This window comes from Geotrypetes seraphini, chromosome 2 (genome assembly GCF_902459505.1).
Source record: "Geotrypetes seraphini chromosome 2, aGeoSer1.1, whole genome shotgun sequence".
In the NCBI taxonomy this organism is placed as follows: Eukaryota; Metazoa; Chordata; class Amphibia; order Gymnophiona; family Dermophiidae; genus Geotrypetes; species Geotrypetes seraphini.
In genome coordinates, this window is record NC_047085.1 from 57,430,924 (window position 1) to 57,456,434 (window position 25,511).

At 43.4% G+C, this 25,511-nt stretch overlaps 1 protein-coding gene across 1 annotated transcript in view; it reads left to right on the plus strand.

Moving 5' to 3' along the window:
- Positions 1-25,163, plus strand: part of EIF3E (eukaryotic translation initiation factor 3 subunit E) — a 174,322-nt gene extending 149,159 nt beyond the window's left edge. Inside the window, exons 11-13 of the mRNA XM_033934790.1 lie at positions 4,251-4,353; positions 6,503-6,637; positions 24,986-25,163. Of these exons, the coding sequence (XP_033790681.1) occupies positions 4,251-4,353; positions 6,503-6,637; positions 24,986-25,024 (277 nt within the window). The 3' untranslated portion in view covers positions 25,025-25,163. The remainder of the gene's footprint in view (positions 1-4,250; positions 4,354-6,502; positions 6,638-24,985) is intronic.
- Positions 25,164-25,511: the final 348 nt, after the last annotated feature.

Sequence of the window (25,511 nt, forward strand, 5' to 3'; positions counted from 1 at the left end):
TGTAACTGAATCAAATTCTTCCTAAATTCATTAAATTGAATGAAATCATTAAAACATTATAAATTGCCAATAAATTGAAATGAAAACCAAAGGATTGTGAATCAAATTGATTCTCTGACAATACAAAGATTCCAACCTTTAAAAATGATGTTACATAGTTCAGGCAACTTTATAAAGAGTTTTTAGATACTAAAATCTTGTTATTAAGGTTTAATTGACGTGCTGGCACTTTGAGGAAATTTTTTGGTTTTGTGCGGCAGTTTGGGCACTCGGGCTCAAAAAGGTTAGCCATCACTGTTCTATACAGATACTTATTTTGTACCCGGGGCAATGGAGAATAAAATGATGTGCCCAGAATCATTAGTAGCTGCAGTGAGAATCGAACCTGGTTCTCGGGCCACTGCACAATCTCATAGGGAGAGGAGGAAATAGTAGATGGCTGTGGATGGACAGACTGGATGGACCATTTGGCCTATATCAGCTTTGATGTTAAGTCACCTTGTCCTGCTTTGGTACTTCTGTTTTCCTGATTGTAACTACAGTACCACTTCATTTTGAGATCCAGTTGCAAAGGCTCCACATATAAGTCCAGACCCACAGTTTCGAAACACTTAATTTAAAAAATTAAGCTTGTATTCATATTGGGGAATGTTGCATGTCGTCTGCCAAGGTTTTTGTTCTTGGTGCATTTAAGTTAATAAGCACACATGGATTACTAACATGAAACAAACTGAACAGGTTTGAGAAGAAAGATCCTCAATGGTTTATTTGTGTAAGGGAATAAGAAAATAAATTGTAACAGGAAATGTTTAAATAAGAAGGGCCTCTATAGTGACTTTCATGTTACACATTTGCTTCTAGGTTACAGGCGTCAGATACACTGAAACACCAGATGTTATCCAAGTCTGGAAGCTTGTAGAATAATGAAATTTGTAACTTTCTAAACTGAACTATATGCCAGTAAAAACCAAACAAACCCACAAAAAACAGAGTTTATTGGGAAGCAACAGGAAACACCAGCTGTAAGAACCTTGCTACAATGTACTTACTGCTGTTTGAGCAAAATGACACATTGCCCTATGTACATTGTGCATTTGTTTTTGATAGTGTTTCTTTTAAAGGGCATTGAGAAACTGAGTATGTTAATAAAATGTTCATCTTTTCATAAAGATAATGGGCTAGATTCACTAACTTGCCCAATTGTGACCGATCTTTGTCCGATCCAGGCAGGTCCGATGGTATTCTTCAAGCCACAATATTCAAATGGGGGCGCTCAGAGGAACGCCCCCATGCGCCAACACGGATCGCTAGTGGGCAAACAGACGCATGCGCAGACCATCTGCTTTCCCTGTAGATGGTCTGTGCATGCATTTGTAGTCTTTTGCAGTGGTTTTTTGTTTTTGTTTGGTTGTTGTTTATTTTTTTTTTGGGGGGGGGAGCAATTTCATCCCCAGCAGCAGCCTCTTTTTTTTTTTTTTTTTTTTTATTCTTTATTCATTTTGAAAACTTACAGCAAGAGTACAGGAATATATCATTAGTAACAACAATAACACTTGTAATTCTCATATAATTCTAAAAACATAAAAATTATATCCCGTCCCACCCACCTTCTTTCAAATATTATAATCAATTATATCATAAATATAAAATAAACATATAATTTAGTGAAATTTCCAGAAAAATTCCCCCCCCCCCTCCTATGTTGTTCATATATTCATCCAAGGAAAATGATGTTTACTCATTATAATATCGTTCCAATGGCCCCCAGATCTTTATAAAATTATTATAGTTCCCTTTCTGTATTGCAATTGCTCTTTCCATCTTAAAAATATGGCATACCGAATTCCACCAAAATGTATAATTAAGATTAGTATAATTTTTCCAGTTATTGGTGATATGCTGAATAGCAACCCCAGTCAAGATTAATAATAGTTTGTTATTATGTGCTGATTTTTGACTTTTTTTCCTCATAGACATGCCAAACAGAATACTATCATAGGATAATGCAACATGGTTTTCTAATAGACAATTTATTTGATTCCAAATTGAATTCCAAAATAATCTTATACAGGGACAATGGTAAATTAAATGATCAAGTGTCCCCACTTCCAGATTACAATGCCAGCATTTATTAGACTTAGAGCTAACTAAAATAAGCCTTTTTTTAAAAAAACTTTTTTCTCAACTTCTTAGTGAGCCTGTGGTTTTAACTTGCTTAAACCCACGGGTTAAAACCACGGGTGCGGGGAAGGGCATGAGAGATTCGGGGCAACAGGCAGGGGGGAGAGCATGCCAGTGATTTTGGGGAGAGCAGAGCGGCAGGCAGGAGAGATTCGGGGCAGAGAGATATAATTGTCGGGGCAGCAGAGAGCAGGGTGGCAATGGAGCTGGAGAGTCGGAAAGGATGTTTGCAACTGGTCCTCAGCAGTTGCTTCTTGGGTTGATCGGCCAGCTCAGTCGGTTTGCAAAATTTGTTTTGTGAATCGCGTCCCTGCCTACTTTGCATGCCTTTCCCCTCAATTGCATGTGCGGATCGGAATCGAATCATCAGAGACGTAAGTGAATCAGGCCGGAGTAAAATCGGATCACAAACCGATTGGTACACGATCGGTTTACTTAGTGAATCTAGCCCAATGTTAATTGTCCTGAGCTTTTTCTCTAAGAAACTGACTCATGAAGGAACAAGTGTCCTGACACAGCACTTCAAAGTGAACAGCCAGCTGAACAGTAATTGAGTTACAGTAATTCTTTAAACTGCATCAAAAGTCTGAATAATGATTTACGAGAGTATTTTGTGATGGGGGAATGTGGGGAGAAGTGGGTTGTTGAAATTATACTTGAAAATGGATCTCTTTTCACCCTCCTCCCTCCAAGACAATACCTTAGTTGCTGGTGAACCCCCAAGCCCCATCAGCTGGCAAATGGTGCAGCAGCCGTTGGGTGGGACTGAGCTTAAACAGGAGGGACCTAAGCTGGCCTAGGCCCTTCCCATGGCTCACCTCTTCTGCTACTTAGGGCTAGATTCACTAACCCCTGATTCCATGTCTGATCTGTGCCCGATTGCATGCAGGCCAACTAATTCACAAAAGGCCTGCATGCAAATGGGGGGACGATTGTTGACATGCCCCCACCCACCACACAGATCACCAGAGAGCAATCCCGATGCATGCACAGACCATCTGTAGATGGTCTGCACATGTGTCTAAGAGCCGCAATTTTTTTAAAATTTTAAACTTTTACTTTTAAACAGCCCAGTGAGCCTGTGGTTTTAACCCGCTTTAAACCTGCGGGTTAAAACCAACGGCTCGCAATGCGGGGAAGGGAGGGAGATCAGGGCTGAGATGGGGCAGAGAGCAGATCAATGTAGAGAAGCAGGGTGGCAGAAGGCAGGAAAGGACCTCAGCGATTGGTCCTCAGCAGTCGCTTACTTTGGATTGGCCAGCCCAGTCTGTGTTGCTTTTTTTATTTTAGTGAATCGCTTCCTGTCTGCATTTGAACAAACAAATCCCATAACTCCTCTTTTCATTTTCTCAGAACCAAAGAAATTAACTGCATTGGCCATCTCATATGTGTTATAAAGCATTTTATTTATTTAAAACTCTATGCCTACTGTAGTCTGTAAAGCAAAATCTGAAATGTTTGTAGCCTCCTAGTTTCATTCCAATTTCGAATCCAATCTGGCTCCAATAGCACATTGAGGAGTCTATTATATACTGTAAATGCAACTTAATAGCAGCTTACAAAGCATATGCTTCATAGGAAAATATAGAATTTTCAAGTTATGTGAAATATGGGTCTACATTTGAAAATGAGAGCCAGGCCCATGACTCTAGCTACACTACTACAGCATTGGGGATCTAAATTATCCATTGCTCATTTCTTCCTCGGAGTGGCATGGATGCTATGTCACAGACCAAGCAGCAGCCTTTATGGATTTACCTATAATTCTGGAGGTGCAGAATATTTGGGGAGGAGCAGTAAAGACCATCAAAGGTGCTAATGGGCAAAAATAAAATAAAAAGGAGTTATCAGAAGTCAGTGAATGTCTCTGTGCTATTAAGATAATCTAATATACATGTGCCTACATTATTTCTGTAAAATAGGCATAAGAAGCTGCTGTTGTAATTTGTGTTTTGTTAGGATTCACTTTTCTTCTCCGTCTCTGAATATGCATATATAACCATTTCAGTGTGCCACAGATTATATTTTTTTGCTTATATGAATCTAACCTACTTTATTTCTCAATACAGTATGTTAGCAGATAAACTTAACATGACCCCAGATGATGCTGAGCGGTGGATTGTCAATTTAATTAGAAATGCAAGACTGGATGCAAAGATTGATTCTAAATTGGTAAGGCTTTTATGCTTTGATTATTATTTGGTAAATGTAACACAAAAATATATCTGGAAAGTTAAATTAAAAATTTCCAAATTATACAAGAAGGCTTGTTAAATGAGCCAAAAAAAATTAATGATAAGATCCAAAACAGATGTTAGAACTTGAGCATATATTATTGGGTGACTTGTTTTTATAAGAAGTTGTAGTCACTAGCTATGAATAAAGCTTTAAAGTGCTTTGATGGCCTGTTTAAAAGTCAGTTAGGTGTTCAGTGCAGATTTTATTGCACATTAAGCTGTTAATAAAGGCTGATTCATTAATGGTAAATATTCTTAATATGCACTAAATTCCACAGTAAATATCTAACACAGGATTTTATGTTAATGGCAAGAAGGAACAGAGAGGGTAGCATAGAGGTTAACACGCATTACCACAAATACTGTTAATTCTGTTGGAATAGGAATTCAGCTACATTTCCAGAGGTGGAGTTAAAATGCATCGGTGGTAACAACCAGTGCATTAATGTCTGATTACCACTCTGATAATCATGCCCCATATAATTGCAATGAACAATACAAAAACCCAAAAGGGGAGTACTACAAAATGGGCAGAAACAAGTCTCCCCTTCACCTGTTTTTTAGGGTCAGGGGAAACTTGTTGTTTCTGCCCATAAAATTGCAAAACATTGTGATGGAGGTTTTGTGCAACTAACACCTCTTTCTCCCACTCTCTTCAACCTATATATTGCCTCCCTTGGCTCCTACCTAGACATACAAGGCCTAACCTCCTACAGCTATGCAGATGACATCACCATTCTCCTTCCATCCGATCAACCAGCACCATCCATGGCAGACATAATGCACAGAATACTTGAAACAGTAGCAACATGGATGAAAGACCACAAACTAAAACTAAATCCTGACAAAACAAACTTCATCCTACTCAAAAATAACAAAACTCCAACAATAACAAACCTGGTCATAAACTCTATAACATGCCCCATTCAACCCACCTTAAAACTCCTGTGAGTACTGATAGACAGAGGCTGTACAATGCAGCCACAAATCAACAAAACAATTTTTAAAAAATCATTTCCAGTCATGAGAAACCTAAGACAAGTTCGAAAATTCTTTGACAGAAAACAATTCCAACTCTTGGTACAATCCCTAATCCCTGCAACATACTATATCTCCCTTGCCCAGCAACCATGATGAAACAACTACAAACAATACAAAATACAGCCCTAAGACTGGTCTACTCGCTGAAGAAATTCGACCACATCACAGTGGCATGCCATGACTCACACTGGCTCCCAATACAAGCAAGAGTACACTTCAAATTTTACTGCCTACTAGAGAATCGAGGATTTTCCTACTGCTAGAAGACCCCACAATAGGGATACCCCAATCAACATCCTTCATATTAAAATCACCTATTAACAAAACTTCCCCTTTTTTAGATATATTCTGAATGTCTACTATTAAATCTCTTTCTACTTCTTCCGTCTGTGAAGGAGGCCTATATATCACACCAATGTAAATATATTCACCATTCCCTCTTTCCAAATTGATCCACAGTGCTTCTTCCTTGCCCTGCATCTCTTCTGCAATTGTGTGGCTTTAATTTGTGGCTTTTGCAGTGTTAAAAACATTTCTCTTAATACTAAATCCACATGTGATTGTAATGATAGCCCTGCATCCAAGTGTACCCCTAAAATTCTTATTGTGGGTACAAAAGGATTAAAGGCTTGATGTACTACAATTCCCATCTCTAAGTTAGAAGATGCACAGGTAGCCATAAAAAATTTGGTTTTGTCTGAGTTTAATCAATGTTCTAGCATCCATTTCTCCAACAATAATATAAGAGCCTCCACTCTAGAGGAGATGGATAAAACTGTAGAGGAGAAAGGAATGATAACAGTAATGTCATGATGTTACATACTCACAGATCATTTGATCAGGCTAAGGAGCAATAATAATCCTTTTTGTATACCGCAACAACCGACAAGTTCAGAGTGGTTTCCAAAAAAGCAAACCAATATAACGTTGGAAATATACATTTCTTAAAAAACATTAAAAATATATTAATTCTCTTGTGCTGGCATTCTGGGTTTTCTTATTCACAATAGGTGTGGCCATGATGTTGATGTTTTCTTTTTTAGGGTCATGTGGTTATGGGCAACAATGCTGTATCACCTTATCAACAAGTAATTGAAAAGACCAAAAGCTTGTCATTCCGAAGTCAGATGTTGGCTATGAACATAGAAAAGAAATTGAACCAGAACTCTAGAGCTGAGGTAAGATGTACTTAGTGTATTTGTGCTTAATAGGCCTTGAACTCTTTTTAAGCCATTCACTCGGTTGTATTCAGTTTCCCCTGACTTTTACGCTAGATGAGTGAATTTCCAAGTACTAAATATTAGCAAGACGATGCAGAGAACTTCAGCATATTAAAAACATTAATATATTGAACTTTCCTTTTGAATTATATCTATTGCTTTAATAGTTAAACTAACGTAGTATAACATCATAAAGAGGTTCCAGAAAACATCTTGAGTATGACAAATCGGATGACTGGTTTATAAAACAGGATGTTTAAAGAGACTTTATATTCACATACACTAACAAATGCATGACAGAGATATGGAATATGGTGTAGCAAAGAAAAACTGTTTCAAATGTTTTCTTTTACAAAGGTAAACTTTGCTAACCTATTCTAGATCTGCCACCTACCATTACTATAATCACATATAGTAAAAAGGCAGAGACAATATACATTTATTTCTAACAGCATTTCTAGTGTGTCATTCTAGACAGTAGAGTATTCTCCCCATGCTTGGAAACCATGCAGAAGGAATCCATTCCAAGTTTTCAACTCCTCCTTGCTATACTTTCAGAGCAGGACAGATTTGTGGTCTCCCTTTACTCCTCCTTATGTGTTCCTATATAGGGCTTTCACGTGCTTTAGTACAAACTGAAGGGAACAGAAGAGCCCTCTGGAGAAGGAAGAGGAATTAAAAACCTGGAATGGATTCCTTCTGCATGACTCGTGGGCATGGGGAGAATACCCTAATGTCTAGATAGACATACCTATCTACTAGAAAATATTTTAGCAAGGTAAAAATCTTTCTAGTGCAGTGTCTAGTAGTCCTGAACGCTAGGATTTTTCATCTGAACCCGCAAGCAGAATATCATTCATCTTTCAACTCTGCCTCCTTTTTAGTAGAATAGCTCCTATTCCCTCAGTTTTCCTTCTGCAAGCAAGTTGCTTAGATGTGTTTCTGATCTGCTCTGGTTTTATTATTTTCGGGGGTTTTCCTGTCATATTAAGTTATAGTTTCGGTGCCCAGATGTTTCCTCTAATTAGGACTTCTGCCTAGGAAAAGACTCAGATGTACAATTGAAGTCTGCTGCTGGTAGGATCAACCCTAGGGGATACCTGTCTATCCAAGCTGCTGTAATATTTTTGGTGCTCGGGGGCCATCCCCTGAGTACACTTCTCCCTCCGTATTTGCTGTGACAGGGGATTAACAGACCCGCGAATACAGAAAAACCACAAATAACTTTTTCATATGTTATTCGCTGTTTTCTAGTAAAACCATCGTGAACATGGTGAAAACCATGAATAACATGGTGGGAGACCTGGCCTGTTCCTGAAGGAGAAGCAAAACATGGTGAAGAAAGTGCTGGGAATTGGCGATTTTCTCTGTAAGCGCTTGGAATCAGCAATTTCTCTATGCAAGCTGATGTAATTTGGAGGGAGGATCCAGCAAGCTAAAAAACGTGAATAATTGAAACCGCAGTTGCTGAAACCACAAATACGGATGGAGAAGTGTAGCTATTTGATTTATCAGAAGCTTGAGTGCAGGCTGTTGGCTCCTAACTGCCTTGTCTGGGGTTAATAGTGGACCACCTGCATGGTCCGAACAATGGTGCAAAGGCTCCTGGATCTTGGTACCATAAAGCCAGTTGGATGTAGACTCGGGTTCAGGTAGATACTCCATAGTGCCAAAGAAGGCTCAGATAATTGGAGGCCAATTCTGGACCTCAAGTCTGTCAATGCTACGCAGATATCTACACAATTCCGCATTGAGACTGTTTGGTTATTGCGATGGTAGCACCTGGGGAATTTCTTGCCTTTTTCGATTTGATGGAGGCCTATCTCCACATTCCCATTTTTCTGGCTTACAGGAGGTACTTGTGATTCCTTGTACTAGAGCAGCATTTCCAATTCTCCGCTCTCCCCTTTGGCCTTGCCACAGTGCCTCGTACCTTTACCAAAGTGGTGGTAGCAGTGCACCGTCGCAAGGCATGGCTATATTTGGCCAATTAGCTGACCAGGGCATCGTCCAAGGAAGAGAGAGAACTGGCAGTCTCAAGAGTGGTCCAACTCCTGCAGGACTTGGAATGGATAGTCAGTTTCAAGAAGAGTCACTTAGAGCCAACTCAGCACTTGGATACCTGGGAGTTCTGTTTGACAAGGCTGTAGGCAATGTTTTTCTTCCAGAGCCACACAGACAGAAACTCTAGAAATAGATATCAGACCTGAGTCTGGCTCTGTTGTTGTGGCATTATCTACAGGGCCTGGGCTTGATGGCAATAACCATAGAAGTGATCCCTTGGGTCAGGGCACACATGAGACACCTTCAAGATTCTCCTATCCCACTGGTTTCCTCAGAAAGACTCACTTCAGCAACTACTTCATATACCCTCCAGGGAGATATTGATTACCAATGCAAGCTTTTATGGTTCAGAGGGCATTGCAACGGACAATTCAGGGTTGTTGGTTCCCAACTCAGCAAAAGTGGTCCATAAATTGCCTAGAACTCAGAGCCATTCGACTGGCATGCAGGTCCTGGAGAAGTCCCTGAAAAGGAAGGCATTTTAAGTATTCTCAGACAATGCGACAGTAGTAACCTATATTAACTGACAAGGCATCAGGAGCATCCCGTTATGTCTAGAGCAGGGGTTTCGAAGTCCCTCCTCAAGGGCCGCAATCCACTTGGGTTTTCAGGATTTCCCCAATGAATATGCATGAGATATTTGAATGCACTGCTTTCATTGTATGCTAATAGATCTCATGCATATTCGTTAGGGATATCCTGAAAACCTGACTGGATTGCGGCCCTTGAGGAGGGACTTTGACACCCCTGCTCTAGAGGCTCAGCTCCTCTTTTGGTGGGCAGAAACTCATTTGCAGGCTCTCTCAGCCGCACATGTTGTGGGAGTGGAGAATGTTCTGGCCAACTATCTCAGTTGGCAGATGCTCGGCCCAGGGGAGTGGTCACTCTCTAAATTATGTAAACTAAGGAAAGAAGGGCGATTTAAATCTCATAAATATCTCAAACACAACCCCACACAGAACAAACGAACCTGCTCAGCAACGCTACAAGGCTTAAACATACATACACCCAACCATCCACAGCAGGAGAAACACTCAATCAAACAGAAAACAAAAAAAGAAGTGGAGAAAAAGCCTCAGTTCAGCTTCATTTGGCAAAAAACTCCATTTCACATACACTCCTACACAAACAAACCGGTAGGGTGAAGAAAGCACTGTAATAGCTTGCAAAGTCAATGTTCAAAAGCACCAGGGGTACATAACCCCACACGTGAAAAAAATGTGGCAACAGGGCCCAAAGGCACAGTGATCCGAAATCATAGCATTAGGCCAAAAAAACCACTTAGCTGCTAAAGTCCATCAGATATGTCTCAATCCAGCGTAGTGAAACAGCAGCTAGAGTACCCAACGGGGAATCTCCCATTTTGCCAGTTCTTGCTGCGTCAGAGGTATCCACACGGCTTCATCTGCCAATCCACGGATCCTTCGGTGCTCCTCTAGTACACCCACCACGTCATGAATCACAAAAAAGGTGCAGGAAAAACAGTAAAGCACACACGCTGAAAAAGCAGCACAAACTCCTCCCCTTGCTGACATCCACCAATCCAGTAACCTTCAGGACCCAAAGAAAGCCGCCCACTCAATCCGGGTATTCAATCCATCAGGCTACACCGATTTTAACAGATAGATCCACCTTTGCTCCTTCTGCCACAGGAGACGTCTCCAGTTACCACGGCGAGTGGAATAAACCACCTGCTCAATCACAGTACATTGTAAAGATCCAAAATCATGACAGAACTCCAGACAGTGTGCTACCAGAGGCTCCTCTATACGCCGAGTGGTCACTCTCCCCATAAGTATTCAGTGCCATTGTTCAGCAGTGGATCTCATGTCCTCAATTGTAAATACAAAGGTGGATCATTTTTACATCTGAAGATACAAGCCTGGAAGTGCACGGTTGGATGCATTGGTCTATCCGGAGAAGGGGCTCTTATACATGTTTCTCCCGTGGCCCATGCTAGGTTGAGTGATTTGTAGGATCGCAAGTCATCCAGGGCTGGTTGTCATAGTGGTGGCCAATTGGTCCTGCCAGCCATAATATGCAGACCTAGTTCATTACAGAGAGACAAAGGCCCTCAGATTGAAGGTTCAGGCAGATCTTCTGACGCAGGGTCCTGTCCCCATACGGAATCCAGGACGCTTTATGCTTATGACTTGTTTTTTGAGCAGTCAGCCCTAATAAGGAAGGGATACTCGGAGATGGTAATTTCCGCTTTGCTTAAAGCCAAGAAGCCCTCGACAGTGGTGGCCTATGCTAAGGCCTGGAAGACTTTCCAAGAGAGGTGTGCTAAGATCAATGCGGAGCCCTTGCAAATTCCGATCTCGGTATTCCTGGAAGTTTTGCAAGAGGTTGGATTGCTGAAAATGCGGATAGCAGGTCTTCCATACTTCTCAGCTTTGGGTGAGGAGCAGGGGTGGAGTGCTTCTCTAGCCTCTCACCCAGATATGGCAAGATTCTTTAAAGGGGCTCTCAGGTTGCCCCCTACGGTGCGTCTACCATTCCCATCCTGGAATCTTAATATAGTTTTGTAAAGTCTCAGTAGGGCTCCGTGTGAACCCTCACAGGAGCCTTCACTCTTAGATCTGATGGTCAAAACTGTGTTCTTGGTGGTGATTATGTCGGCGAGACGAGTCTCTGAGTTACAAACTCTCTTGCAGGAAGCCGTTTCTTAAGATTATGGAAGCAGGGCTTTCCTTGCTCGTGGTTCCATCCTTTTTAATGAAAGTAGTCTCTGCCTTCCATGTCAGTCAGGAAGTCTGCCCGCATTTTGGCCTGCAGGAGTCAAAGAAAAGGACAAAATATTGCATTTGCTCGACACCAGGACAGTGCTGCTTCGCTATCTCAAAGTAGCCAATGAATTTCTGACCAGTCATGCTAAGAAAGGCAGGTCTGCGTTCAAGGCCTTGATCTCCAGATGGATTTCAATGTCAATTTCCTCCATATATGCAGGCTGTGGTAAGCAGACGCCAATCGCGTTGAAAACGCACTCCACCAGAGGGGTGGCTACCTAATGGGTAGAGGCTTGGGCGGTCTCCTCTGGAGATTTGTAGAGCAGTGACATGATATACTCTTCATATCTCTACCAGCTTCATATCTCTACCAGAGTAGACATGGCTGTCAGGAAGGATGCCGCTTTTGGGTCCTCCAGTGTTAATGGTAGGCTTAGTAGTCCCGCTCTAGACTCAGGGGACTGCTTTGGTTCGTCTTAGCATTCAGGACTATTAGACACATTGCACTGGAAAGAAAAATAAGATTCTTACCTCGATAATCTTCTTTTTTGTAGATGTATCTAGTAGTCCTGAAGTCCCTCCCTGTGAGGGGGCTTTACCTGTCTTTGGTCTGAATTTCAGTCTGTGTTTGACTGTAAAGAATTGCTCTGTCTCTCAGCTAAGCTGAAAAAAAATGGATATCAAGTCAGTTTCTGCTGCTTAGAAGGACATGTGAGTAGCTACGAGTTCCATAAATGTTAGTGCCAGTTGCACGCAATTTTGTATAATTTTGATAATGTTATACTTGTTTCAGAGCAAAACAGAAGTATAGTGTTGGAGAGTTCTCCCTGTTGTCCTCCTTTCAGCGATATCTTCCATTGCAGTGGTTCTTGAGTGCTTTTGTACAAACTGAAGGTGCAGGAGCAAGCCTACTGGGAAGCGGAGTGGGAAGGAAGCAGAGGATCATGTTCAAATCTAACAAGTATACTCTCTTCTCCAAGAAATTCACCACAAAATATTTAAAAAAGAGGTGCTATATAAAATTCTGGAACCTAGTTAGAGATAGAGAAACATGACGACAGCTAAAAGCCAAATGGTCTATCCAGTCTGCCCATCCACTATTCCCTCCTCTCCCTAAGAGATCCCACATGCCTGTCCCACGATTTCTTGAATTCAAACACAGTCATTGTCTCCACCACCTCTACTGGAAGACTTTTCCACACATCTACCACCCTTTCGGTAAAAAAAAAAAAGTATTTCCTTAGATAACTCCTGAGTCTATCAGCTCAACCTCATTCTGTGGAAAGAAGCAATAAAGAGAGTTAAATGCTTGCAGACATTTATGCTAGAGAAGGTCAACATGACTTCAGTAAAAGAAAATTTATCTCATTAATCTGTTTGGAGTATGATGAAAATCACATAAGGGGAATCCTGTTTATATACAGTAATGTTGCAGAATTTTCAAAAAACTGGTAATTATTCAAAAAATACTCTTAATGAATGTAAATTGTCCTAGGATGAGAGAGAGAGAGAGAAAGAATAGCCATATTTAGTGAAACCAATGTTTTGCTTAGCTTAAAAATTAGTTGAAAGGCAAGTTATTTTCTCTTACGGAAAAAAGGGGGTTGGTTTCTAGTGGATGAAAATAACTACAGTGTACCCCCAAATATCTGTGTTGGAGCCAGTATTGAATATTTATAAACAATTTTGAAAAGGTAGTAAACCAAGATTGATGCAAAATTTGGACAATCTAAACCAAAACTGATATAAGAACTACAAAGGAATATCGTTTCTAGATGTTCTGGTTAAAAAACGAAAGTATACAAGAAACCGATGGATAAAATCTCTTTATCCCAGGACAAGCAGGCAGGTATTCTCACTAGTGGGTGATGTCATCAGACAGAGCCCCGGTACGGACGTCTCACAAGCACGTGTTGCTTGTAGAAACTTAAAGTTTCTAGATGCCCGCACCGCGCATGCGCCGGTGCCTTCCTACCCGGAGATCCGGGCGTGTCTCCTCAGTTCTTTCTTTTCCGCGGAGCTGAGAAGTTCAACTTCATCATGCGCTAGCTGAATTCAGTTAAATTTGCCTTCCTTGTCCGCGTTTTCGCTTTCTTTTAATTACAGTTAACAGTTCTTTTCTTTTCAGTAAAAAAAAAAAAAAAAAAAAAGAAGATTATTTCCTCCGGCGGGTCGAACGGGCCGGCCACGTGGCTCAGGCCCACTGGCTTCGACCTCGCGGCGGAGATTTTCCGGCCTATGTCCCGGCCAATCACCGGGTTTAAAAAGTGCAGCAAGTGCCAACGCGCGATTTCACTCACGGACCCTCACTGGCGCTTGGGTAGCATCGCAAGAACCCGCATCGCAAACCCAGTTGCGATCCACCGCTTCCAGCCCTATCCACTTGGGGGCCTCGGGAGACCATGCGATGCACAGACGATCCCGATCCCCGTCCCGCCACCGAGACGGGCACCGATCGAGATACTCATCCTGGCACTCCTCACGCCATTCGGAGGTGTCACCGCAGAAAAAACTGCAACGTAGGGGATACTCCTCATCAGAGGTGTCCCCTCCGGGGGGCCCGGAGTACGAGGAGACACCGGTGCCCGATTCTCCTTGTCACTCCCCGATGTCCACGGACCTGGAGGCCTCCTCCTCCTCCAGCCCGTCCCACAGACCGACGCTGGCGGAACAATTGTCCTTCTCATCATTCCTCCGACAAATGGCGGATGATCTGGATGTGACCCTTGACACGGGCTCCCGATACTCCAAAGAGTATCTGGACACCATGCATTTACCTAACCCTCCAACGGAGTCGCTTCGGCTCCCCTTGCATAAATTACTGGACCAGACCTTCATGCAGTGCTTCGAAACACCGTATTCCATACCGGCGATCCCCAGCAAACTCGATGCTCGATACCGCATCGTGCACCATAAAGGGTTCGAGGGCCCTCAACTCTCCCACCAATCCCTACTGGTCGAGTCCTCCCTTAAACGCTCTCATCCCTCCCAGGTCTACGCCTCTGTACCGCCGGGCCGAGAGGGGAGAACGATGGACAAATTTGGTAGAAAATTCTACCAAAACTCCATGATGGCGTCACGGGTGCTAAACTACAATTTCTTTTTCTCTTCCTATCTGGAGTTCTTCTTGCCGGTGCTCCGCAAGTTCACTCCGTTCATAGACAACCAAGCTCGATTCGAGTTTGAGGAAGTGGTAGCCTCCCTCTCCCAATTACGCCTCCAGCTGATGCAATCCTCCTTCGATGCATTCGAACTCTCGGCACGCGCCGCCGCAAGCGCGGTAGCTATGCGTCGCCTGGCATGGCTCCGTACAATCGATATGGATCCCAACCTACAGGACAGACTCGCCAACGTACCATGTGCTGGAGCTGACCTGTTCGATGAGTCTATCGAAACTGTTACCAAGAAGCTGTCGGATCAAAGTTCCTGGTCAAAGAGAAGTTTCGCATGTTGACTTTGACTTCTCTATACCCCCTCCTCGAGCAGAACGACTGGTTATGCTCCCTGGATCTCAAGGAGGCCTACACTCACATCCCCATTCACCCGGCCTCCCGAAAGTTCCTCAGATTTCGGGTGGGAAATCTGCACCTACAGTATCGAGTGCTACCATTCGGCCTATCTTCGTCCCCCAGAGTCTTCACAAAGTGCCTGGTGGTAGTGGCCGCAGCACTCCGGGACAGGGGTCTACAGGTGTTCCCATACCTCGACGACTGGCTCATCAAGGCCCCGTCAGCCCCAGAGGTCACTTCGGCGGCCTTGGCTACAACCTACTTCCTCCAGAATTTGGGCTTCGAGATCAACTTCTCCAAGTCTCATCTACAACCCACCCAGTCCCTCCCCTTCATCGGAGCGGTCCTGGACACCACCCGACTCCGAGCATTCCTGCCTCTGCAACGCATGGAGTCTCTTCTTCATCTCTGCCAGTCGGTGTCTACTCGCCAAACCCTACCGGCGAGACAACTGATGGTGCTCCTGGGCCATATGGCCTCCACAGTACATGTGACACCCTTTGCCAGACTCCACCTCAGGATCCCCCAGTGGACCCTGGCATCACAGTGGAATCAGACGTCCGATCCACTATCCAAACGCATCTTAGTCACACCTGCTCTTCGGCAGTCTCTACTTTGGTGGATGACCTCTTCGAATCTATCCAGAGGTTTGCTGATGCACTCTCCCCCCCATCAGAAAGTTCTCACAACCGATTCGTCGAATTATGCATGGGGGGCCCACCTGGAGGGTCTCCGCACCCAAGGATTCTGGACCAGTGCGGAAAGACTACACCAAATCAATCTACTGGAACTCAGAGCCATCTTCAATGCGCTCCAAGCTTTCCAACACCTACTCCACGACATGGTAATCCTCATTCGCACAGACAATCAGGCCGCCATGTATTATATCAACAAGCAAGGAGGCACGGGCTCGGCCCTCCTTTGCCAGGAAGCTCTACGAGTCTGGGACTGGGCGGTGCGCCACAACGCCCTACTCAGAGCAGTATACATCCAAGGGGAGAACAACGTCTTAGCAGACAAACTAAGCCGTCTGCTACAACCGCACGAATGGACTCTCCATTCCAGACCCCTTCACCAAATCTTCACGCAATGGGGGACGCCTCAGATAGACCTCTTTGCGGCTCCCCACAACTCCAAACTGCCTCAGTTTTGCTCCAGGATCTACACTCCTCATCGCCTCGAGGCAGATGCTTTTCTACTGAACTGGGGGAAACGATTTCTATATGCGTTCCCACCATTCCCGCTGATCCAGAAGACCCTGGTCAAGCTGAAACTCGAACGGGCCACCATGATTCTAATAGCTCCTCGGTGGCCCAGACAACCTTGGTTCTCCCTCCTACTTCAACTCAGCAGCAGGGAACCAGTACCACTTCCAGTGTTTCCTTCACTACTTACTCAACATCAAGGATCACTACTTCATCCCAACCTGCAGTCTCTCCACCTGACAGCTTGGTTCCTCTCAACGTAACCCCTCACCAATTCTCACAAGAAGTGAGGGAGGTCTTGGAAGCTTCCAGGAAGCCCGCCACTCGACAATGCTACTCCCAGAAATGGACCAGATTCTCCTCATGGTGTGTTTCTAAGTCAAAGGAACCTCAGCGAGCTTCCTTATCCTCCGTGCTGGACTATCTCCTACACCTATCTCAATCTGGGCTCAAGTCCACATCCATACGAGTCCACCTGAGCGCTATTGCGGCGTTCCACCAGCCCCTACAAGGGAAACCCCTCTCGGCCCATCCGGTGGTCGCCAGATTTATGAAAGGACTCTTCCATGTTAACCCTCCTCTCAAACCACCCCCAGTAGTTTGGGACCTCAATGTAGTCCTTTCCCACCTCATGAAGCCCCCGTTTGAACCACTCAACAGGGCCCCTCTTAAGTATCTCACCTGGAAAGTGCTTTTCCTTGTAGCCCTTACGTCCGCTCGCAGAGTCAGCGAACTCCAGGCATTGATGGCGGATCCACCATTCACAGTATTCCATCATGACAAAGTGGTCCTCCGCACTCACCCGAAATTCCTGCCTAAGGTGGTCTCCGAATTTCATCTCAACCAATCCATTGTACTTCCAGTATTCTTCCCTAAGCCTCATTCTCACCACGGAGAATCGGCCCTTCACACTCTAGACTGTAAACGTGCCTTGGCTTTCTACCTGGATCGCACCAAGCCACACAGAACCACTCCTCAACTTTTTGTCTCCTTCGATCCTAACAAGTTGGGAAGACCCGTATCAAAGCGCACCATCTCTAATTGGATGGCGGCTTGTATCTCTTTCTGCTATGCCCAGGCTGGATTATCACTTCCTTGTAAGGTCACAGCCCATAAGGTCAGAGCAATGGCAGCCTCAGTAGCATTCCTCAGATCAACACCAATCGAGGAAATTTGCAAGGCTGCCACCTGGTCCTCGGTTCACACATTCACCTCACATTATTGTCTGGATACCCTCTCCAGACGGGATGGACAGTTTGGCCAAACAGTATTGAAAAATTTATTCTCTTAAGTCGCCAACTCCCCCTCCATCCCACTGAGGTTAGCTTGGAGGTCACCCACTAGTGAGAATACCTGCCTGCTTGTCCTGGGATAAAGCAATGTTACTTACCGTAACAGTTGTTATCCAGGGACAGCAGGCAGCTATTCTCACGTCCCACCCACCTCCCCTGGGTTGGCTTCTCAGGCTAGCTACCTGAACTGAGGAGACACGCCCGGATCTCCGGGTAGGAAGGCACCGGCGCATGCGCGGTGCGGGCATCTAGAAACTTTTAAGTTTCTACAAGCAACACGTGCTTGTGAGACGTCCGTACCGGGGCTCTGTCTGATGACATCACCCACTAGTGAGAATAGCTGCCTGCTGTCCCTGGATAACAACTGTTACGGTAAGTAACATTGCTTTTTTGCACTACGAGTTTTCACCCAACGCCTTTAAAAAACAGACTACCTTTCTCTCAGTTCTTGCTTTTAAGATGTATTTGCTCATCTAAAGATGAGTTCAAAGTATAAGCAAGAGAGTTGAAAGTGAAGTGGCAGGAGACACTGGGCATCTCTCCCGCTGCTGGGGGAAGGAGTGTTGGGTATTGGGAGAGATTAGGCATCTCTCCCGCTGTTGTTGTGTTTAGAGGTTGTTGGGTTTGTTCATTTATTTTGCGCATGTGTCCATCACTATAACCAGTGAAGGGCACATGCAAATTTAGCGAGTCTTCACTACTGTCTGCCAACCTCATTTGCATGTGCGTTATTTTGGAGAATGACTCGCTTTTTAAAAATCACTACTATAATGGCTGTGATAGCAACCTGTCTGTTTTTTTACGGGTTTTTTTTTTTTTTTTTTTTTTAATCTAGTGCTTTCCACTCCCAAACCATACCTACTTTTCAAGTAGGTGCCATGTGGAACTTTATTTAATTGGCTTTTAATGGTGTTTTCCATTATCATGCAGAAATCAAGTTTCAAGTTTATTAGACATTTGATGAATCGCTTATTCATAATTTACTAAGCGAATTACAGTAAAATCCAAAGTAAACATCCAACATACAATTTAAAAATTTAGCTAAAAAAAAGAAGGGGTTGGACGAACAGACAAACAGACAGGACTGAATACGAAGAGAGTACCGTATTTTCACGCAAATAACACGCACCCGTATAAAACGCGCACACGAATATAGCGCGCAGAAATCACGATGATTTGCACAAAAACTTTGATATACCGCGCTCACGGGTATACCGCGCATGCTGCCCGACGCTCCTTTCGCCCGCCCTGACTTTCCGTGCGCTGTCCCGACTCTCCGTTCACCCCCCCTGACTTCCGTGCACTGTCCCCCCTTGAAGGTCTGTCCCCATCCTGAAAGCCCGGTGCCCCCCCCCGACGTCCGATACCTCCCCCCCCCCCCCCCCCCGAAGGACCGCCGACTCCCCAACAATATCGGGCCAGGAGGGAGCCCAAATCCTCCTGGCCACGGCGACCCCCTAACCCCACCCCGCACTACATTACGGGCAGGAGGGATCCCAGGCCCTCCTGCCCTCGACGCAAACCCCCCTCCCCCCCAAGAACCTCCGACCGCCCCCCAGCCGACCTGCGATCCCCCTGGCGACCCCCACGACCCCCCCACCCCCCTTCCCCGTACCTTTGGTAGTTGGGCCAGAAGGGAGCCCAAACCCTCCTGGCCACGGCGACCCCCTAACCCCACCCCGCACTACATTACGGGCAGGAGGGATCCCAGGCCCTCCTGCCCTCGACGCAAACCCCCCTCCCCCCCAAGAACCTCCGACCGCCCCCCAGCCGACCCGCGATCCCCCTGGCGACCCCCACGACCCCCCCACCCCCCTTCCCCGTACCTTTAGTAGTTGGCCGGACAGACGGGAGCCAAACCCGCCTGTCCGGCAGGCAGCCAACGAAGGAATGAGGCCAGATTGGCCCATCCATCCTAAAGCTCCGCCTACTGGTGGGGCCTAAGGCGCGTGGGCCAATCAGAATAGGCCCTGGAGCCTTAGGTCCCACCTGGGGGCGCGGCCTGAGGCACATGCCTCAGGCCGCGCCCCCAGGTGGGACCTAAGGCTCCAGGGCCTATTCTGATTGGCCCACGCGCCTTAGGCCCCACTAGTAGGCGGAGCTTTAGGATGGATGGGCCAATCCGGCCTCATTCCTTCGTTGGCTGCCTGCCGGACAGGCGGGTTTGGCTCCCGTCTGTCCGGCCAACTACTAAAGGTACGGGGGAGGGGGGGGGGGGGGTCGTGGGGGTCGCCGGGGGGATCGCGGGTCGGCTGGGGGGCGGTCGGAGGTTCTTGGGGGGGAGGGGGGTTTGCGTCGAGGGCAGGAGGGCCTGGGATCCCTCCTGCCCGTAATGTAGTGCGGGGTGGGGTTAGGGGGTCGCCGTGGCCAGGAGGGTTTGGGCTCCCTTCTGGCCCGATATTGCCGGGAAGTCGGCGGTCGTTCGGGGTGGGGGTGCGAGTGGTCCTGCCGGGGGGGGGGGATGTATCGGACGTCGGGGAGTCGGCCGGGCAAGAGGGCTTGGGCTCCCTCTTGCTCCGATCGTGGATGCGGGTGCGGGTGGGAGCGCGTGCGAGCGGGTCGTTCGGGGGGGGGGGTGCGAGCGGTCCTGCTGGGGGGGTGAATCGGGCGTCGGGCGGGGTGGGAACTATGTTTTAAAACTTTGGTATACCGCGCTCACGCATATAACGCGCGAGGGGTATGCGCGGTAGGTAAAAACGCGTATAACGCGCGCGTTATATGCGTGAAAATACGGTAATGGGGTAAAGTTACAAAATTAATAATTTTGAAGAAGGAAAAGAACTATAGAGGGAAAAAAACATAAGGAAGGTTATCCATTTTTCTTTCTTTTGTTTTTTAATTTTTGGTAGGGAGTCTACTGTACTGTATACATTCCATTCAGAGGTTAAAAGCGTCTTTAAACAAAAAAGTATTTAAATTATTTTTAAAACGGCTAATGTCTTTTTCATCTCTTATGTATTGGGGTAGGGAGTTCCAGACCTGGGGGGCCACTATTGAAAACATATCATGACGTCTAGTGCCAATAACTTTTAAGGAAGGGACTGTGAGTAGTCCTTGGGCCGTAGAACGAAGAGAGCGGGATGTGTTATACGGAATAAGCATCCTATTTATAAATTACGGTTCGCTCGAAGATAAGGTTTTAAATACTAGGAGTAGAATTTTAAAAGTAATGCGGTGGTTAATGGGAAGCCAGTGTGAATCGACCAGGAAAGGAGTTACATGATCATATTTTTTACCGTTGTGAATAAGTTTTAACGGCAAGGTTTTGAATTATCTGTAAACATTTCTTTTCTTTTTGAGTAATTTTTAATAGTAACGAATTACAATAGTCCAGCTTGGCAATGACAAGTGAGTGTATAAGAATATTCAGGGATTTTGGTTCCAGAAACTTGGAAATAGAACGAATCATACATAATCGATGATAACAAAATTTAATAATGTTACTTACATGCTCATGATAAGAAAAATTATCGTCGATGATAACCCCAAGTATTTTTAATGATGAAACTAAATCGATATGAATATTGTTAATGGTGAAGGGAGTACTCAACTTTATCCCTTGTTTCCATGGGAAGAGTAAAGCCTTTATTTTTTTAATATTTAGTGATAGTCTGTTAGAGTTAAGCCAGTTTTTGATTATCTCTAGTTTTTTGTTAATCTGATATCTCTTCTGAATTTTCTGGATTTAAAGGATGAGTAGTAAAGCTTAGAGATTGGCATAGGCTTAGTAAGGGTGAAAGAAAGATATTGAACAGTAGCGGAGATAGTATAGAACCTTGGGGAATACCATAATTAAGAGAAAAGATTTTGAAATTGTGTTATTGAAGTGTACCATATATTGTCGATCAGACAAGAAGGAAGTAAACCACTGTAAAATTTGGTCACAGACACCAATAGATTTTAACCTATCTAGGAGTAGAGTGTGATCAATAGTGTCAAACGCTGCCGATAAATCCAAAGAGAAAAGGATAACGGAATTGTGATGGTCCAAATGATAAATTATGTTTGTGGTTAGCCCAATCAATGAGTATTGGAACCAGAAGACAAGACATGTTTTCAATTATTGCCCCTCTTTTGTGGAACTCTATGCCCCAGTACATAAGAGACATAAAGGACCTCATTTCTTTTAAAAGAACTTTAAAAACTTATCTTTTCAAGGATGCTTTTAATATATGACCCCCAGACTTAGAATTTTTTGTCCCTAGGCTTGACATCCTACAATTTTTTTTCCCCCTCCTTGAGTTATTTTCCCTTTAATGTATTTTTTCTTCTAGAAACATATTATAACTTCCCCCCCCAATCCTCACGACTCATGTATGTTAACCCAGTATGTTTTTATTTAAAGTCATTGTATTTGTCTTTCTATTTTATTTGAATTGTACATCGCTTAGATATTCAATAAGCGATTTATCAAGCACTAATAAAACTTGAAACTATTCTGTATTATGATTTTTCTGGAACCCTGTCTAGGCACTGCTGAGCTAGGTGCATTTATAGAATCAGGCCTTTGTACGCAAGTTTTCAGCCTAACTTTGATGTGTGTGGTATAGCCTATATTCACAAAGCCAGCAAAAGTTGTGTGCACATTTGCTAGGACTGTGCGCCTGTGTTTGCACACATGTGCACAGTTTAGAAGGAACCGCCTGTGTGTAAATCTGTATCAATCTTTGTTTTATGTCTGTGTATAAAGTTTGAACACCATTCTATTCTAACCATCCCAGCTCTGAAAGATATACAGGTATAGTTGCTAAAACGTATAGTCAGTGTTGTGGGCATTAACATAATTTATGCACATTAGTTCACTGCACATTCAATTTTATACAGTGGGACCTTATTACTATTGGTGGGCATTAACATAATTTATGCACATTAGTTCACTGCACATTCAATTTTATACAGTGGGACCTTATTACTATTGACATGCATTAACATAGTAGCTACTACACATGAAGAATGAAGCCAGGGCTGTTCAAGGAAATAGTGAATGCTGAACACACGGTATTAAAGCCTCTAACAAAGAGCAACAAAGATAATGGAGGCAAAAGTTCCATATGAGGGAAGACCAAAAAATTATCCTTCAGTTTGAAAGAATGGTAGAGGGGAGGTGTGGCAGAGACCTGTAGAGGCCAGAAATTTGTAGAAAAAGTAAGAGAGCCATTATTCACTATGTTGTATAAGTAGAGAGTGCCTCCCCCCCCCCCCCCCCTTATTATCTTCCCTCAATTTGGAGCAGTATTTGAAGTTCTGGAAAGGCCCAAAAACTTTCCTGTGTAGACAGGCAGGTGATATATGATGGGAGCTTTGCTATCCTTTGAAGGAGAGGTATTTGGGCTGGATGTGAAGAGTCCATTGTGTGCATTTTTGAGGGTCTGGAGATGGTCTTGTTGTTTGTATGAGATACTCAATCTGTTAATTGCATTTATTGTGATTTTTTTTTTTTCGGTAGCAACTTTGATTAAGGCTCTTGCTAGGTAGAGTTATAAAACTAATAGATAGATAAATGGCATTTCTTTCCTATTTTTTTTTTAACTTTTGTGATGAAGGCAGTTTTAGCAAATTTTAATAAACCATAAACATTGAGTGATATAGCCCCAATTTTTATGATGGCTTTGTTAATCCTCTGAATTTAATAATACCTCACACACACCCCTCTCGATGTTTTATTTGCAGCAAGGGTCTCTTCATACCTGCTGTACTACCATTCTTTTCTGACTCTAGACTGTTGCAGTTCTTTCACTGTTGTTGCTTTGCTTACACTGAATAGAAGCTCATGCTGTTCTTGATAGATAAGGGACTGGGACTTGTAGTTTTACAACTACTTTCCAAGCGGTTTACATACATGTACTTCAAGCATTTTCCTTATCTGTCCTGTGGACTCACATTCTGTCTAATGTACCTGCAACACAAATTCAGTATGAGCCAAGCAGCAGTTATGAGCAAGTAGTACTGCATGTAACAACCTCCTTTAGAGTGAATGTTGATTATAATTAGAATTGTGCTGTATAAAGCAAAATAACTTTTTTTAATACAATTATGTTACAAATTGGCTGCCACTCAGTCCATTTAGTAGTGTACATTTTGTGATACTTATCATACCAGCATAACATTTATTCAAAAGTACATTGTATAGTATGTCTCTTGTTCACAGTTGAAGAAAAGGCCCTGCATTGTTTTCCAGAGGTCTGTATGTACATGTAATAATTCTAGCAAAATAAATGTTTAAATTTTTAAAACCTTGGTAAGAGATTCATGTGCTCAAGGTTAAAAAAAATTAATAATTGAGTGTTTATAGATTTTGAGGACAATTTTCAAATCTGTCTACACTGCCGGCCACGCTAGACGCTAACGCCAGCATTGAGCTGGTGTTAGTTCTAGCCGCATAGTGCGGGTTTAGCATGCGCTAAAAAGCTACGTGCCCTAAAACCGCTAGCGCGGCTTCATAAAAGGAGCCCAAAGTGTCTCTCTGAAAATTTCTCCCTCGTAGGTCTTTAGAGTAAGGTATCACTTAAGGTAATAAGAGAATAGCCTATATGATCATCACTGAAGATCAGGTGTATGGGCATTCAAATACTTTTGTAAGAAATAACTTTGGAAATACCTTATGTCGGTCCTGCACACAACCTGAGTTTCTTTAGGACTAACATGACTACTAGAATGCAGCACACTTGCAACATCAAGAGGTCATTGAATTTTAATTTTTGCTATTGCAGTAATTATGCACTCTAAGGTCTGCTTCAGATCATTAGGGTTGCAAATATAGATAATAATAATAACAGTTTATATACCACAATACCATTAAGTTCTATGCTGTTTCATAGATGGTTCCCACCTTATTATTTATTTTTTTTTTAAGCATTGCTGTAGGTCAGGGATCTCAAAGTCCCTCCTTGAGGGCCGCAATCCAGTTGGGTTTTCAGGATTTCCCCAATGAATATGCATTGAAAGCAGTGTATGCAAATAGATCTCATGCATATTCATTGGAGAAATCCTGAAAACCCAACTGGATTGCGGGCCTCAAGGAGAAACTTTGACACCCCTGCTGTAGGTGAATATTGTAATCCATTTAGAGGTAGTGATTTTAGCAATTAAATTTTAAAGAGCCATCCTTTTTTATTTTGATACTAGTAATAGTGAAATGTTTTCTGTTTCACTGCTTACTGTGAAAATTTTTTTAGCTAATCCTGTGTGATAAAGGACCTTCCTGGTTTTTCCTTACATTATCTTAACTTGTAGACAGACCTCTGACTCTTAGAGGAATTGATCCCATGACGCCACAGTTAGGAACAGTAAACTCATAACTTTTGATCATATCCCTTTATGATGAGGTTACCTAGCTAGTCACCTTACTAAATTTATATGTGAGGACAAGGGAAATTTAGGCTAAAGAAATGGCTATACTGATAACAAAGTGAAATTTGTTAATCTTCATAAGATAAGTATACACTTGTACATTTAAAATATTAAAACCTTGATCTATCTTTAATTTTTTTTTTTTTTTTTTTTTTAGGCACCACACTGGGCTGCTCAAGACTCTGGCTTTTATTGAGATTCTGAAGACAAGTTCATGTCCACCTAAAAAAGATCATATTTCATATTATGTTCCTTTTTTTGTGAGAAAAAGATCAAGTCCTCTAAGTTCCATCGTACATGCTAATTTGAATAAAATTGGCTACCTTTTAATTGTGTGTGTGGTTGTTGGGTTTTTTTCTTTTTAATTAAGAAATTAATTTGGAAGTCATTTGCAGATACTTGATTAAAAAGACTGTACCAGGCATATTCCAACACTGTTAATATTTTAAATCACAAAATTCAGTCTTGTTTTGTTTTTTACAGTTATTATGTTGTGTATATAGATCTATGTGCAGAATGGGTTGAGCTAAAATCTGTAATACAAAACTGAAGAAGCCTTCTCAAAATTTACCTGCCATCTTCAGTTTTTAATCTAATCTGAATTTATGTGTTGCACTTATCCAGTACAGGTTCAAGACGATTTACAATCTAAGAGGCCCATATCCAGAAATTAATGGGTGTAG